This window comes from Carettochelys insculpta, chromosome 10, assembly GCF_033958435.1.
Source record: "Carettochelys insculpta isolate YL-2023 chromosome 10, ASM3395843v1, whole genome shotgun sequence".
Classification (NCBI taxonomy): domain Eukaryota; kingdom Metazoa; phylum Chordata; order Testudines; family Carettochelyidae; genus Carettochelys; species Carettochelys insculpta.
The window spans coordinates 28819468-28836882 of NC_134146.1; the positions used below are offsets into that span (position 1 = coordinate 28819468).

A 17415-nucleotide genomic window follows, 5' to 3' on the forward strand; every position below is an offset into this window, starting at 1 on the left:
CAGTGGGTCTGGTGGCTAGGGACAGTGTCTGGTTGTTCATATTCCAGGCACCCACCCTGGTTGAAAACTTAGCCCTTGTTCTCCACAATATTGTGCAGGGTGCAGCAGGCACCCACCACTTGGGAGATGTTGTGCAGTTCCACCTACAGGCACTGTCACCGGCCCTTCAAATGCCCGAATGAGCACTAGACCACATTCTGGGCATGGTTGAGCCGGGAGTTGAAGAGCTCCTGGTTGGGGTTGGAGTGGCCAGTATAGGGCCATATGAGCCAGGTCTGGAGGGGATAGGCAGTGTCCACCACCACGCACAGGGGCATTGTGGTGTCCCCGAGCGGAAGCGCCCTCTGGGGGATGAAGGTCCCTGCCTCCATGTGCCGGCAGAGGCTGGAGTTTCTAAACACGTGTGCAACGTGTCTGTGGCCCACCCAGCCTACATAGATGTCCTGGTGCCAGTCCCTGCTGTCCACCAGGTCCTGGGTCACCCCAGAGTGGTACCCCGTTCTGTTTATATACTGATCTCCGCTGTGTTCTGGGGCATGGATCAGGATACAGGTCCCTTCCAGGACGCCGAAGCAGTTCAGGAGCCCAAGCACTGCAAAATTGGTGGCAGCCGTGTCCAGGTCCTTCACAAAGACAACCCTGTACAGGAGCATGGCATTGATGGCTCAGACAACCTGCATGGTATGGAGGCCATGTGCACACATGAGGGAATGATGGGGTGTGCCCAGCCCCCACCCCCATGCCCCTTCCAGCCCCACCCATGTTCCCCCGTCCCCTGTCCCCAATAGTCCCCCTTTCCTGGGACCCCTTCCCATGAGGGTGTGACCTGAGCTTGCCTTGCCTCCATAATGACAGCCCTGACAGTGGCCTTGCCCACCCTGAACTGGTGCCCAATGGAGTGGTAGCTGTCGGGGGTGGCCAGCTTACATACAGCTATGGCAACACTCTTTTTAATGGGGAGAGTGGGCCACATCCATGTGTCCTGATGCCTGAGGGCAGAAGCGAGCCACTGGCAGAGCTCCAGGAAGGGCAGCCTCCTCATTCTGAAGTTCTGCAGCCACCTGGCATCATCCCATTCCCCCATCACCAGCCACTCCCACCTGGCGGAGCTACTGGGGTGGCTCCAGAGTCGGCAGGGTACCCAGCAGGGGAGGACTGGTGGGGCCCCAGGTTATGGGGTTCCACAGCCCTAGCTGGCGTGCCCCCAGGAGGAGGTGTAGGGTGACCGCCACTGCCGTCGACATCAGGGCACCCATGTCGCTCACAAGGGCCAGCATTAGCTCCAGCTGCTAGTCCCTCTGGCTGTGTAAGCATTGTCTGGTGCCTGCACTGAGTCTGCGAGGGTCATGAGCTCTGCAGCCCTCAGCATGTGCAAGGCAAGAGTGTTGGGGAGGGGTCCTTTAAGGGAGTGTCTGGCTGTGAGCCCGGAAGGGCTTGTCTGCCATGTGACCCCATCTGTTGCAGTGTGGATGCTCTCTTTCAAAAGAGCACCTCGCCCTTTTGAAAGGGCAGATCAGAGGCACTAGCTGCTGGTCATGTGTGGACACTCAGTTTCAAAAGGCAATCTGTCGAACCGTGGCTTTCGAAAGAGCGCCTTTCCGAACCATGCTTTAGAGGAGACATAGCTATAAAGTGTGAGGAAACAGAACATGTAAAAAGATTATGAACATCCTGCAGTAAACATATATCACATTACACATCATTGCATTGTGCTGTTCTTAAAATAGGGGGTTACAGAAAGTACAGTTTGATGTTATTTATTAAGGACTGTCTCAGTTTCGCATGCTTTGGGGCTCTTGAATTATTGAGTTTTATACCGAACTGGAAAAAATGGCTCGTCTTGCTATTTTGGTTCTTGACCCCTGGGTTAGACCCATACAAAGTTTAACATTGGGGTACTTATCTGGGTACTCTTAAGTAGTGTTTCTGGGCTTGAAGAGCCCGCTCCTTTGTACAATTTGTCCTTCTAGCTGCCATGAGCTTCCTGCCATTTCCTGTTGAAGTTTTCCTTTCTAGCTCATGACAAATATCACTGAGGGCCCAAGCCTTCCGGGCGCAGTGACTCACCAAACTCCATATAAAGTTGACCTCATTTTCAAGAAGTGCTCAGTGCATCACAGGTTGAAGCCTTACGTGCATACAGACTGTTACCAGCACCACTTTCTGTCACACGGACAAGAGACTAACTGCAAATGAATGGCATTGGTGGTAGTCAATATTATGTCCAAATGGCTCATTTCAGGACAGAAATTCTGCCAGCTTGTGAGCAGCCATCAAAACATCCCCCTATATTTCCTTCAATGCACATATACTTGTAAAATCATACTGTTTTACTATTTAGTTTAATTTTTCTATTTGGATCCAGGGAGCATGTTGAATGCAGGATTTCCATCACCATCATCAATAACCGTGGGCTCAGTGCTCGTTGGTGTCTGATGCCTCTCACTATTTCCTTCCATCTTTCCCTTTCCAGTGCAGAGTGGCTTAATTTCTGTAGACTAGCTCCGCACCAATCTACCATATCATCTACCCGGTCTCTTTGGGGTCTGCCTCTCCTATTCAAATCGTCCATTATGCCGAATACCAGGGAAATATTAAAGCAAAATATATGGGAATTATAAAGGTGCATTGTCATGAAATTCCTGTCCTACCTTCCTTTTTGGAAAACTTCCAGCAACTTGAATGGATGACACAAAGAAGATTCTATAGAAATTTAATCTGATAAATTTTAATAGAAAATTATATCCTTTTACATACTGAGCACTGGATAGATATCCAAAGCAGGGATATTATTTTTCATTAAGTAGTATAGGATGAGCTGAAAAACTACAGAAAAATTATCTTTTCCTGATAAGTTTACAGAAACTGCGAAAACATTCCTGACACAAACTATTTAGCCAACGCAACTTATAAAAAAGCTATATACAGAACACTTTTTCCTTAGCCTTTGATGACATAGACATGTGCATGCATATGGAGAGTACAGCCATAAGCCAGACCACCGGATGGTCTGATAAAAAATACATATCACTGCAGACTGAGGAAACTGCCCAGCACAGAGGTTCCTATAGACTCATGTGAAAGATACAGTTACTTGACTGAAAAATTAATCATTGTTTCTGGGAGTGATGTTTCCCAAATCCTAATATGGCACTAACCCATCAGCAGTTCCCTTATTTTAATGGTTCCGCTGCCTGGAGGCACGATTTTCAGATTATAAGTGATTTAAGATGGTTAGGGCATTTTTGCTAATTCCCAGACAGACTAAAAGGATGGGGTTCGAGTTTGGATTTTTAAACATCTTAATTTAAATAATGAGTGCATGGCCTAGTAAATTGCCGTGATTAGCCTTGGTTGGTGCTATAACCATGTAGCAATTTATCACAAGGGAATATTTAAAGTTAATTTCATATTTAGGGTGACCATCTAGCCCATTTTCTTTGGGACAGCCCTGTATTTTAGGCAGGTGTCCTGCCTATTTTTTTTACAAAAAAGCTAATTGTCCCATATAGTCATTCTCCCTGCTGAGCTGCCCTTTCCCCATGTCAGCGCAGCAGCAGGTAAAATCAATCAGGAGATGGCCAGACAGGCCAGTACAGGGAGCAGCAGGAAAGGGAGCAAGGGACCCTGCCATAAAGATAAGGCAGGGTATGTTGAGAGTAGGGTAGCGTGTTTTGTCACCCCGCCTCTAAGATTTTAAGGCGGAGCTGGTGCTCCAGCAGTGCTGGGCACCTCCTCCAGGGAGCAGCTATTCCTGTAGCCAGGGGGACTACTGCAGAGAGGCAGCCCAATCCTCATCATAGGACAGCCTCCCATGTAGCAATCCCTCCTGCCTCCCCATGGGGCATCTGCCTCCTCAGGGCGGCAGCACCGTGGCTATCACCCCAAAGTATGAGGCAGCCATGGAGCTCTCCTGTGGGGTGGCAGCCCCATTGCCAGTGCCCTAAAGCATGGGGAAGCCACCCTCCGCAGCCAAGGAGCCCCCCCACCCCCCAGCAAGGCAACAGCCCCATTGCCAGCACTGTGAGGTATGGAGCAGCTGGGGAGGTCCCCCCATGGGACAGAGCCCTATTCCCAGTACCCTGAGGCATGGGGCAGCCAGGTATGTACCCTGTGGGTTAGCAACCCCATTGCCAGTGCCCAGAGGCATGGGGCAGCCGGAGAGATTCCCCCTTGGGGCTGTAGCCCCATTCCTGGAGCCCAGCAGTGTGGGCAGCTGGCGAACCCTGCCCCGCATTTCACAGGGCAACCACCCCTGCAACTGAGCAGCCTTATACTGGCACCCTGTGGCACGGGGTAGCCATGGAGCTGCACTTGCTTGGCAGCCACAACCAGGTGTCCCATAGTTGGCATAGGGAAATATGGTCACCCTACCCATATTAAATAACGGCATTTCGAAATGGACTACATTTTGTTCTTTATACATGCAGCTTTCACATGTCAAGATCGATCATTCACAAAAATCAAAATTAGTTTAAGATACGCCGTGTATGATACTTAGTATTTCCTAGAGGTATGTCTTTAAATTGTTTGCTTCTTTTTGCAGGCATGTTCAGCCTATGTGTCTTTCATGATTTCTGTGGCTAAACTAATTCTCCAGGAAAAAAATATCACTGTCAATGAAAGCCAGATTTCCAAAGAAATGGAAAGAGTTATGGATCTGGAGAAAGAGATTGCCAATGTAAGGAAACTTTTCTTTGTGGGTTTTACATAGCTGACTCTATTCTAGGGTGAAAGAGATAAGCAATAACACCACCGAGAAAAGAGGATTATAAACAAAGTTACCTTAAATGCGAACACTCAGAGGATATGGAGCCCTAGTCTACCCTGAAATACATGGAGACAACTCCTATGGACTTCATCGGAAGTTGTATTCAAGACAAAGCGTCCCATATTACATTTATATAACATTTTACTACCTTAAATTGGTATGCCAACTGTATACAGTAAAGCAGAAGACTAAAACTTTCAAAGTCATCAGAGATCTTGCCTTGTGGGCCAGCTTTCCTCCCATTCACAACCCTGCAGAATACTTCCCCTACCCTTTAGCATTCCATAACAGCTGTGCGGCAACTGGAGCCACTACTTCCCTGAAAAGTAATACTAGCAAAACACAGAGTGTATTTTGAGCTGTCTTTAACTTGAGAGAGCAGCTGGAAATCAGGAAGAGACTGCCACACATAGCGCACTGGCCTACTGCAAACCACTCGAAGTGATTTGTATACACAGAGGCTACATCTACACTAGAGTTTTGTCAACAGACCTCACATAGTATCCACATTACAATGCATTCATTGATGGTAAATCGACAGAACACAGCACTTCCGTCGATGGCATTCTGCCGTTCCCACAGGAGGCAGGCCTTTCTTGAGAGTATGTGTTGACATAAAGCCAGTGTGGACATTTGAGGGCACCTCTGTCAACAGACAGAGCTTCTGGAACACTGGGTAGCCCTGTCTGATGTGATTCCAGTTGGCCAGCCTGTCGAGAGAGCGGCCGGGCAGTCCGGCTGTGCTCTCTTGACAGGGAAATCTGCTTTTGTGTCTGGCCGCATCTGTCAACGAGTTTTGTCTGAAGAGATCTTCTGACAAAAGCTTCTGTCAACAGATCGCTGTAGTGTCAACATAGCCAGAGGTCCTCCACTTAAACACAGCAACACAGTACAACAGTTTGGGATCTAAATATTAAACATAGCTGTGGAAAGAGCCCCCTCTTTCCCACACCAGTCTTTGGGGACAGCAGCCCTTTCCTTTTGTCAGAAGCCCGGTTAGAAGCTATTTTTGAGGAGGAGGCCCTAGCTATTTCCTTGGGGCTCCCACTCACAACAGCTAGTGATGTTTCTGTTGCTCTCTGTTTTCCCCCCCAGCCACCCTCTAACTGGGGCAGCTATTACAAGGCCTGCCAGAGCCCTTCAACAGGCCCGTGAGTGGAGACATCTGGTTCTTATCTGCCTGGGCCAGTTCCCTGCCAGCTGCTTCTGATTGCCCTGCCGCAATCCACCTCTCATTTAGCAAGGGAGCTGGCCCTTCTCTGCCTTTTTGTGCTGCTTCCCCACCTGCTATAGTAACCCTCTGGCCTGTCCCTGTCACATAGCTTATAAGGAAGTATGGTGTGCATCAGGAGCAAGAAATCCTGAAGGTCAGGCCTAGTACACATGATGGAGGATTAAATGGCACAGGGACCTGAAGGTGCCTATTCATGAAGAAGAGAAAACATTGTCATTAGCTGCGTCCTTCTAATCAGCAATATATTGAACCACTGTGTGTTGTTTACTTCAGCTCTACATTGCTTCAGTGGAGAGTGAGAAGAAGACATGAGAGACTTGGTTCACATACCATTTGTTTAAGGAAAGGCACTTTATGAGAGGCATTTTAGGGAATCTTTCCTCCCAACTCTTCTGGATTTCTCGTGGATTGTTTAGTCAGTGGTGTCCCAACTCTAGTCCCAAGAATACAACAGAGAGTAATATTAGGCCCATAACACCTTTTCCATCTCTCCCTAGTCAGTGTCCTAGATGGAGTCTTTGCCAAGGGCTTTCTTCAACAATAACATCCCTACAACAGGCAGCCAGAATTTAAAATGTGTCATCTGGAAAAATAAATGGAAAATTCTATTATTCATAAACAAAAATATAGCCTCAAAACATTCACAACTTGGGAGACACTGGACTCATTTTCTTCACCCTTGAGTTGCTTTTACTTCCTTAATGAGTAGAACTATAAAACAGTCCAAAGCCTTTTTTTTTTTTCTTGCTTCAGCCATTTGAGTCACACCAAAAGAATAATGGAATTTGTGTCCAGGAAAAGCTTAATTTCCTCATTTTCATCTATCAAAACCAGCTGATTCTGATTTTCCTCAGACTCTTTAGGGAGCTACCTCTGGCTGAGGCAAAAGTGGAAAAACCTTCAACCTAAAAGAATTTTTGGAGAAAGATTTGAGGTATTGGAAAAGGGAGCTAGAAAAGAAAATCACATTGGACACTTTATTATATCACTTGCTACTGGCAAAAGCTGCACTTAATCATCGGTAAGCTTCTGTTGCCTGATTTTGCACCCATTTGACCTCAGTTCAAAAGTTCAGCACCCATTTGAAGACTAACGGGTATGAAACTGCATTCTGCTTAGGGACACCTGTGGGACAGGGAAAGAGAGCAGAGAAAGAATATATGAGGAAATGGGGCAGTCAAACATGGAAGAGGGAATGAAAATTAAATACAGAGTAAATCTTAAAAGATTTGGAGCTGGGGAGAGAATTTCTAAATGAATGAAGCAGCAAAAATTTGCTACCCGTACATCAGTGGATTTGGCTGTGCCAATAAAAGCTTCCTCAGATAGACCATCCTCCTTCTGAGAATTTGCTTTGCTCCCATTTTAGTTCGTATGTTTTGTGGTCTCAACTCACCATAGTGGGAACCAAAGTAAGAAGGGAGGCAAAGACCATATGCTGCCAGATGGTGCTTCCTCCCCCTTCTTGTGAGACAAGCTGCAGTGGGAGCAGACAGAAGGGGTGCAGCAGCATGGCACCCTCATGGCAAAAAACCAGAGGAGCAACATCTCCCTGCTCAGTGCTGTATCACTTATGTGCTTGCTCCCTTCCTACCCTCAGGGCAGAGCTGGCTCTGGGGAAATGCTGTACATTGAAAAGGACACATGGAAACCCAGGACTGGAGGGTGGATCTTTGAGGACAAGAGAACATGTGCCAGATGGCTGTTTAAGCAACTTAACTTGGGATATCCATAGTGTATGAAAAGAGTAGGAGTATATCCTACATGCTAAGAGGTTGTTAGCAGATCAAGAGAGCTTTTTGGAAAAGGTAGCAATATTGACTCTCTAATCCAAAATCAGTCCAAAAAGTAAAGACCTATAGTATCAACACAGATTTAATCAGTGTAATTTTGCCCTTTGTTTTAGCTCCAGCTGACAGGTACATATAAGATACTGACCAATAGTGTGCACTGGCCATATACAGTACGAATGTGTGAAGCCATAAGATCCTCTGTTCTTTCTTTTTATCATATTCACTTCTTTTTCCAGATATCCCTATATATTGCCTCAACTTATATAGTCTTCTGTAATTAACATTGGCAGGCTACCACTAGACCTGAAGACAGAACCGATCCCATTCTGCAGTACAATAAAATGACACTAAAAGAACTCCAAGCCAACTTCTCTTTGGAGATCAATTATAAGGTGAGACATAAATATTCCAATATTTTCAAGTCCTGTTAGTACCTGACAAATGAAACTATGTAACATTACAAGAACTTTCCTTCAAAAAGAATTCCATCTAGAACAAAGATATTTTACAGTTGAATTACGTATGCAAAATGCTTGAAGATTATAGGGTATTACTGGCTGATTTGGTGCTGCTAAATTAACTAAAGAGGTGTTCTTTTAAAGCCAACACTTAGGATTTCTGGGAGAGCATTGACCAAAGCTTGTCAAAATTTTTCAACCAAATGTTATTTCTGGGGGCAGGGAAGGGAGGCAAAAATGCAGACTTTGGTAAACAAAATGTTTTGTACAAGTGTCAAATTTACCAAATTTCAAATGAAAAAATAACCCCAAAACAGAAGGTTTGGTTTCAGCATTTTCTAAATGAAGCCTTTGCATTTTGGCTGTAGCCACCCTTGGCCTAAACTTTGAAATGGCCATGCTAATGGCCAAATCGAAGAATACTAATGAAGTGCTGAAATGAATATTCAGTGCCTCATTAGCATGCTGCCAGCCGCAGCACTTCAAAGTGCCACGTTTTGATCGCGCGCAGCTCGGCTACATGGGGGTTCTTTTCAAAAGGATCCCACAGACTTTGAAATCCCCTTATTCCTATCATCTGATTTCAAAGTCAGGGGATTTCAAAGTCTACAGGGTCCTTTTAAAAAGGACCCCTGTGTAGCCGAGCTGTGCACAATTGAAACGCAGCACTTTCGAATTGCAGCAGCTGTCAACATGCTAATAAGGCACTGAATATTCACTTCAGCATGCTAATAAGGCACTGAATATTCACTTCATTAGCATGGCCATTTTGAAGTTTTGGCCAAGTGTGGCCACAGCCTTTATGATTCAAAGTTACAACTTTAAAATAAAATTGAAGGACATTTCAAAGCAAAAAGTTAAAAAAAAAACCCGGAATTCAAGATTAAATTTTCCATTACTGGTTGAACCAAATGCTTAGTTTGATCCTAAGCAAGTTTTTTCTTTGATTTTTCAGAACAGCCTGAAAAATAAACTTATGCAATGGCTCTACATTTAAAGTTAAACACGTTATTTTGAGCCAGAATATAGCTGGCCTTTTCTCTGCCATCCCCACCCATCCCATGGAAGAATTAGAGAAAAGAAGAGAGAAAAATTCTCATTAAAATAATGCTGTGGGTTTAATTTACGCTTGATGGGGCAGAAGGGTGAAACTTTTACCTTCTGAAAATACAGTCTTAGATCATGGTCCCAGGAAGGGAACTTGGAACCAAAATCAGGAGTGTATTACTAAGACTTTCAGCCCAAGTCACTCTGAAATACAACTCCTAGGATGCTCATCCAAATATATATCTAGTTTGCTTCTATACAGGTATGTACCTGACATTCACATTTGCATTCTACCATCTTTGGCTTTTTTTTTTAAAGTAATTGTAGCCTATGTTGATCTTTTTGTATACTCTCCATGTAAATACAAACCCATTACTTAATTTACTGATACCCACCCTCCCCGCAGTCTGAGATGCAACAGCCTCTCTACACTGAGAACAGTATGGCTATCAAGCAAATCATTTTCAAGTGTCTCATCTTTGTGAAAATATGGCCAGCTGGGGAGCAAGAGTAAAAGGATTTAGAGTATGCCCCAAAGCCCATTGAAATGCATCTTACTCATTTCCCCTTGCTATGTATCAAGCTCTTAGTGCATATGAAGAGCTCAAGGCTAGATTCTCATATATACCAAGGCTCTATTAGACTCCCAGAGGAGCCTTAGAATAAATGAAAATAAGATTCTCATTGAATTATTAATTTTAAATCTTTCAATTAGAAGTTAGCAAAAGTACCCTGAAATATCTAAAATATCCTTTACAGTTTCCATTTTTAAAATAGTATAATCATTTAAATCACTGTATTTTAGAAAAAAAACAAATTTCATATCTTTCACAGTAACCATCAGCCTGGGGTAGTAACATTTCAGATCCTCCAAAATCAAGTATTACTAGGCTGCAGTTACAGTTATGTCACTATCAGGAAAGGTAAAAGATTTTATGAAGCATTTGTTTCACTCAAACATAGTTGAATCCGAAAAGGAAATGGGCAACAATCACTTTTTTTTATACTATGTCTTATTTTAACACTTATTCCTAAAATGCATGGGTTTTTTTCACAGCAATTCAACTGGACAACATTCATAAATAATATAATGGCAACTGTGGAAATTCATGTTGAGAATACAGAAGATGTGGTTGTTTATGCTCCAGAATATCTAACCAAACTAAAGCCTATTCTAAAAAAATATACTTCCAGGTAGGTACATCAAGTATGTTTTTAAAATTTGTATTTTATTGCCAATAAGTTCCAAAGCCTAAAAACATCACCAGCTTCTTATTGTTGTTTTATTACACAGAGAAATTCAAAATTACATGATTTGGCGATTCGTAATGGATCTTGTAAACAGTCTAAGCCGTAACTACAAGGACACAAGGAGTGCTTTTCGTAAGGTGCAGAAATTCATCTCTTTTTTAATTTTAAAGATGACTTTTTAACACCCACCAAAGATAAGAGAACCAGCTACACTGTATAATTTTTAAATACATTTTGAACTTTGCAACACACAAAGCTGTAGGTTTGCTGATGCTCCTACTGGAGTGTGTATATAATTTTTATGATGTATCCTTGATACTTAGAAAGTGGGTTAGAAATGTATTGTTCTCAGATCTGTCTGTTATTCCAAATCTGAGTCAATCAAGTGTATGCATGATCAGTTTTATAGCAGAACAGTAATATTTCAGTGCAAATAATTATGGCTACTCCAGCACCGTAATGAGGGTGGGACAAGCAGAGCACTCACCCCAGGTGAGTGAATCAGGGCACAGCTTCAGTAAGGTACAAGGCCTCTTCTCTTCTCTCTCTGGACTGTTTGTGCTGGCCCCACCTTGGCCTGGGTGGTCAGCTTCTGGGAGCTAAGGAGTTAATCCTCTCTCCCATGCTGCGGGGCTTGGCCCTCTGCTCTGGGTGGGGGTGGGAGCTGGGCTGCTCCCTACCTCTAGGGCTGGGTTTCCTGGTCCCATGCTGCTGCCACCTTCATGTGCATTCAGAGCCTGGGCTAAGCCACAGCTGCTCCCTGTGGGGTGTGTGAGGACACTGCAGGTGGGGATATCCCTTCCCCAGCACCCTGCTGTTCCCAGCGGGGGGCTGGAGCCAGCCCTGAGCAGCCCTAGGCTCTGTCCACCCCAGTTCCCAGAGTTGCAGCCTGCAGGTGGGGAGGGGAGAGCCCTGGGCAAAGGGGCTGGGCTGAGCAGTGGCTGCTGCTATGCAGGACAGAAAGGCAACAGGGGGCTTGGAGAGCCAGAGGGCAGTGAGAGGGAACCAGGGGTGTGGAATAGGGCAGAGGGGGCAAAAGGGATGCAGGAGATGGAGGGAGCCATGGGCTGTGGGGCACTGAAGGGAGCCTGGTGAAACTCACAGGAGTCACTGGGTGCATAAATAATAATAATCACTCGAGACATTTTTAATTTGGAGGAGTGAGGGAGCATAAATAATACTTTGCCCCAGGCGCAAAAGTTCCCTGTTACAGCTCTGGGCATCTCAGCAACTATTAACTTGCTGCAAGCTTTTCAGCACCTTGCAGTATCATAACCCGTAAACAACACTATGCTCACAATATTGCAGACATTAAATGGCACAGTCCAGCAAGATGCTAAGTACTGACTCTTGCTACACTTAAAATATGGTAGTGCTTCGGGTGGATGTTCATTGCAGCAATGGGAGAGGTTCTCCCATTTTTGTAGTTAATTCACCTTCCCAAGAGGCATCAGTGAGGCTGAGAGAAGAATTCTGCAATGTCCTAAGCACTGACTACATGGGCAGATAGGTCAACTTAACTATGTTACTTAACGAGGTTACTCAGGTTGTGGATTTTTTACACCCCTGAGAGAGCTAGGTATCACAATACAAATTTTCAGAGGAGCCCCGCCCTGAGGAGTTGAGGGCACTTAGTACCTTCCAGATGGAACTTAGTACCTTACAAAATTAGGCCCTATAAAAAAAAGGATGCAAAAATACTTTGTATCAATTTATTAGTGACAGTGTGGTTATGATTGAGGAACCAATTTTTAATTTTAAGTCCTTAATTTCAGGCACAAATTTCTGAGAGGGCAGAGGGGGTTGGGATTCCCTTTGGAATGAATTTTGCACTCATTCTTAACCAAGAAACCAATTTTGGGGAACAGCTATTCTGTTATAACTTAAAAGTTGTTACAGTATAAAACACTTAGGCTACGTCTACACGTGCAGCCAACATCGAAATAGTTAATTTCGATGTTGCGACATCGAAATAGTCTATTTCGATGAATAACGTCTACACGTCCTCCAGGGCCGGCAACGTCGATGTTCAACTTCGACGTTGCTCAGCCCAACATCGAAATAGGCGCAGTGAGGGAACGTCTACACGTCAAAGTAGCACACATCGAAATAGGGATGCCAGGCACAGCTGCAGACAGGGTCACAGGGCGGACTCAACAGCAAGCCGCTCCCTTAAAGGGCCCCTCCCAGACACAGTTGCACTAAACAACACAAGATCCACAGAGCTGACAACTGGTTGCAGACCCTGTGCCTGCAGCATAGATCCCCAGCTGCCGCAGAAGCAGCCAGAAGCCCTGGGCTAAGGGCTGCTGCCCACGGTGACCATAGAGCCCCACAGCGGCTGGAGAGAGAGCATCTCTCAACCCCCCCAGCTGATGGCCGCCATGGAGGACCCAGCAATTTCGACGTTGCGGGACGCGGATCGTCTACACGGTCCCTACTTCGACGTTGAACGTCGAAGTAGGGCGCTATTCCTATCTCCTCATGAGGTTAGCGACTTCGACGTCTCGCCGCCTAACGTCGAAGTTAACTTCGAAATAGTGCCCGACGCGTGTAGACGCGACGGGCGCTATTTCGAAGTTGGTGCCGCTACTTCGAAGTAGCGTGCACGTGTAGACGCAGCCTTACTGTGTTCTTAACAAATACTGCAGAGAAATATCTCAGAATTAATGTTCTAAAACTTTTTTTAAAAAAATTACGATACCCTACATAGTTTTTCTGTTAATTTGCTAACAGCAGATGTTGCAATACTCCACATACAGATACACACAAAAACAAAGATATGTGGTGCCTCACACACTCAGCCTCACCAGTGTGTCACATAGAACTATTGTTTCCCCTTATGCAACCCTAGCACATTTCTTTGATTTAAAGTTTCAGGTATTCAGAAGCAGAATTACAGAATGCTTGATAGTCACAGATGAAGATGCCAGAAGGGCATCAGATAGTCACAGATAAGCAGAAAGGCCATCAAACAAATTGCTACCACTTTTAGAATCTCAGCAGAAGACACCTGGCAGATTGCTGGATTGCATGTTCAGACAAGCCTGCATTACTATGACAATAGCTCACTGGATTTCCAGTCTGCTCCCTCAGGCCGAACTGAGGCTCCCTGAAGTTGCAGCAAGTCATGGCTCCTTCCCTTCCAGCAGGTCTGTTATTGAGAGGCTTGAAAAGGCAACGAAAACAGCTTGCATTGCTATGATGATCCATAACACTTGAAGTTGACATAACTTATAATAGTGGACATAATTATTCCCTTTCAGCTATGGCCTGGGCACCATCTTGTTTCCACTTTTATTTAAAAAACAGAAAATAAAAATTAATTTAACTGTGGCTGAGAATTTGTGCACAATACAATACTGAAAGATGGAGGCATGGTTTCTAATGGGATCCTACCAGCCCTGTTATACCCATGAATCTAGAATCCAGCTTTACCAGTTCATTGTGCCATGCTGGTGATGCAAAAGATTTAAAAGCAGCTTTCTGAGGATTCCCAGGTATAAGAGAATCCCTGAATAAAAGTGACCAGTGTAATCTCTCCTGGATAGCCCATGTATTTAGGTTGTAGCCAGGTATGAGGAAGCAACAGGTAGTAAGTCACAATGTCCGCCTGAGCAACAGCGCAGCAACAGCCCTCTACTCCTTTGGCTTGCAGGCAGCTAGTGTAAAACCAAACAGCACTGAGGTTGCTTTCATGGTCTATCTTTGACTTGTGCTGAGCACAGCCTGGCTGGCCTAGTAACTCTAGACCCCTGCTTTCTGAGGTAAAATCCCTTTGTTAACATGACATTAGTGCATGGGTGGACCAAATCTTGGCTGCCAGATGTTTAATGTATATGAGTGTCCACAGGTACAGTCATTTGAAGCTCCTGTTGACTGCCGGTTGCTGTTCCTAGCCAATGGGAACTGTGGGAAGTGGTGTCCCAGTCCACACTGCGTTCTGCAGCTCCTATTGTCCAGGAACAGCAGTCCATAGCCAACCAGAGCAGTGGGCAGCCATACCTTCGGACATGCAGTTACATAAATCATTGGGTGACCAACTGGTGGTTAATTTTGGTGAACTCTATTCAGTCCACTGGCCACTTATTGCCCAATATTGCATTAGTGTAATTTTTTTTGTATTTATTTTTGCTGCAGTTATAAGTGAATCAACTCCAGCCTGTCATTCCAGTTCTGCATTTCAATGATATTTCCCCTCGTGCAGGGTATGTGTGTGTCTGTCTCTGTAAAAGGAAGCAAAATTAGAAATAGGGGAATTTTCTGTTCTATTTGGTGACAGAGTTGACTCACAGAGAGGTCATGGAAAAGCTCCAACAATGCAAGGTCTGTAGGGAGGCCTGCTGTAGACAGTTCTATACAGTGTGCCCCGATAATACTTTCAGAAGACCTTTTCCTTTCCCCCTAATTCTTTATGTGATGTTGGGATAAAAGGAAATATCAGTGGTTTTCCTGTTCATTGCCATTAATTCAGTGCAAGGTGCAGCAATTTTGTAGCTTTTCGTACATGCAGTCCCTCATCTACAGTTTTGAAGTGAGGGATAACTGCTTCCACAGTGAACAGGGCTCCAGGGAGCCACCAGATAATTAGAGTCTGCTCCCTACCATTGTAATATTTTTGTTATGATGCCACACCATCACATCTCTGCACCCTCATTTATTCATGAAATAGCATGGCAAAAGTTTTGCAAGGTGTACGCTGCTGGTATAAGTACCGACAACCCCCTTCTGCAGTGAGTCCTTCAAGTGGTCAGGGCTACCTCCGAAATAGGTGGCTATGGGTGGAGAGGTGGGGATGCCTGTGTACATGGGGCATTGACTAGGTGGAACCCCTGCTCAGATGCCACCTCTTGCACTCATAAGCTGCGTCTACACGTGCACGCTACTTCGAAGTAGCGGCAGTAACTTCGAAATAGCGCCCGTCACGTCTACACGTGTTGGGCGCTATTTCGAAGTTGAAATCGACGTTAGGCGGCGAGACGTCGAAGTCGCTAACCCCATGAGGGGATGGGAATAGCGCCCTACTTCGACGTTCAACATCGAAGTAGGGACGTGTAGACAATCCGCGTCCCGCAACATCGAAATAGTGGGGTCCTCCATGGCGGCCATCAGCTGGGGGGTTGAGAGATACTCTCTCTCCAGCCCTTGCGGGGCTCTGTGGTCACCGTGGGCAGCAGCCCTTAGCCCAGGGCTTCTGGTTGCTGCTGCTGCAGCTGGGGGTCCGTGCTGCATATACACGGTCTGCAACTAGTTGTTGGCTCTGTGTATCTTGCACTGTTTAATGAAAGTGTGTCTGGGAGGGGCCCTTTAAGGGAGCGATTTGCTGTTGAGTCCGCCCCGTGACCCTGTCTGCAGCTGTGCCTGGCTCCCTTATTTCGATGTGTGCTACTTTGGCGTGTAGACGTTCCCTCGCTGTGCCTATTTCGATGTTGGGCTGAGCAACGTCGAAGTTGAACATCGACGTTGCCAGCCCTGGAGGACGTGTAGACATTATTCATCGAAATAGCCTATTTCGATGTCGCAACATCGAAATAAGCTATTTCGAAGTTGGGTGCACGTGTAGACGTAGCCTTAAAGAGCTCCTGGCAGCTCCACTTTCTTCTTCTGGGTGTGAATCTGCCTTCTGGTCAGCCTTAGTGGAGCAAGGGGTTGCTGTTCATATCTAGGAACCAGAAGGCGTTACATACAACAACTTCTTTGTTATCTCTCCCCTTCACGATGTTTTCTTTCTTCCCCCACTTTGTGGCTGCTGGAGGCATAGGGAAAGTTGCTAGTAATTTGTGTACACTTGCTCAGATGGGTGTTCAATTTAATGAGTATTCCTCATCCTGATTTAACACTAATAAGAATTAAATGCAGTCACTGAGGGTAGATTAGACCCCAAATGATAGTCTGGCAATCAGTCACCAGTCCCCTTCTGATTATGTTGACCTTTGCCATCATTCCTTCATCTAATGTTTATGTTTAACAGGCGCTTTATGGTACAACATCAGAAACTGCTGTCTGGCGGCGTTGTGCAAACTATGTCAACAGCAATATGGAGAATGCGGTGGGACGACTGTATGTTGAGGAAGCATTTGCTGGAAACAGTAAACATGTGGTAATGTTTTCAATTCACTGAACTTGTCTACCGTCTAAGTGGTTAAGTCTACTAGAGAACGATATAGGAGAAATTCGCTTCACGTTAGTGTTGTTGAAACTTATTATTGCTGATGTCATTCATTTCATTCCACTGCAGAAACTCAGGGCAAATTCTGTCTTGGAATGCTTGCAGCTGCTCCAACTGACATAAATGGGAGCTGCAACATTGATTCATTCAGTGTCAGAATTTGTTCCTTGGACATATAAGTAGCTTTGTTTCTTTCCAATGCTAATGGCTACCAAGGACTAGAAAAGAAAAAGGAAAGCAAGCTTGTCAGTGCAACAGAATCTTTGCCTTATCTGACAAACATTAACAGTATGTCATCATGCCATATTACATGTTTCTAAGCAGAGAGATTTAATTCCTCCATCCAGTACATAAGCAACACTAATTGCAAAATCATAAAATGTTATTTCCCAGATTCAGATGTTTTTAAGGTTGGGTTAAGAATAGGGGAGAACATGCTACTCAGCAATATGTTGGGAAGTGCTCCTGTCAGCACTCTGTGGTGATGGGCTTGTGCATATTACCTTCTCCGGACAGTAAGACAAGCAATTAGCAAATGATGATAAGAGTGGATGTCAGTGAAGATTAGGGAAGTCATTGAAAATTACAGCTGACAAAGTCATAAAGTAGAGGAGATTACAAAGCAAGGCACTGAATTTGATTACCTTTTCTGAAAACAAACTGTTTTATATCAATTTAATTAAAATAAACTG

At 44.9% G+C, this 17415-nt stretch overlaps 1 protein-coding gene across 3 annotated transcripts in view; it reads left to right on the plus strand.

Moving 5' to 3' along the window:
• Window positions 1–17415, plus strand: part of MME (membrane metalloendopeptidase) — an 85010-nt gene that overhangs the window by 35821 nt on the left and 31774 nt on the right. For all 3 annotated transcript variants that reach the window (XM_075004081.1, XM_075004080.1, XM_075004082.1), the window contains exons 9-13: window positions 4547–4681; window positions 8089–8190; window positions 10361–10497; window positions 10598–10691; window positions 16526–16654. In XM_075004081.1, coding sequence (XP_074860182.1) covers window positions 4547–4681; window positions 8089–8190; window positions 10361–10497; window positions 10598–10691; window positions 16526–16654 — 597 coding nt within the window. The remainder of the gene's footprint in view (window positions 1–4546; window positions 4682–8088; window positions 8191–10360; window positions 10498–10597; window positions 10692–16525; window positions 16655–17415) is intronic.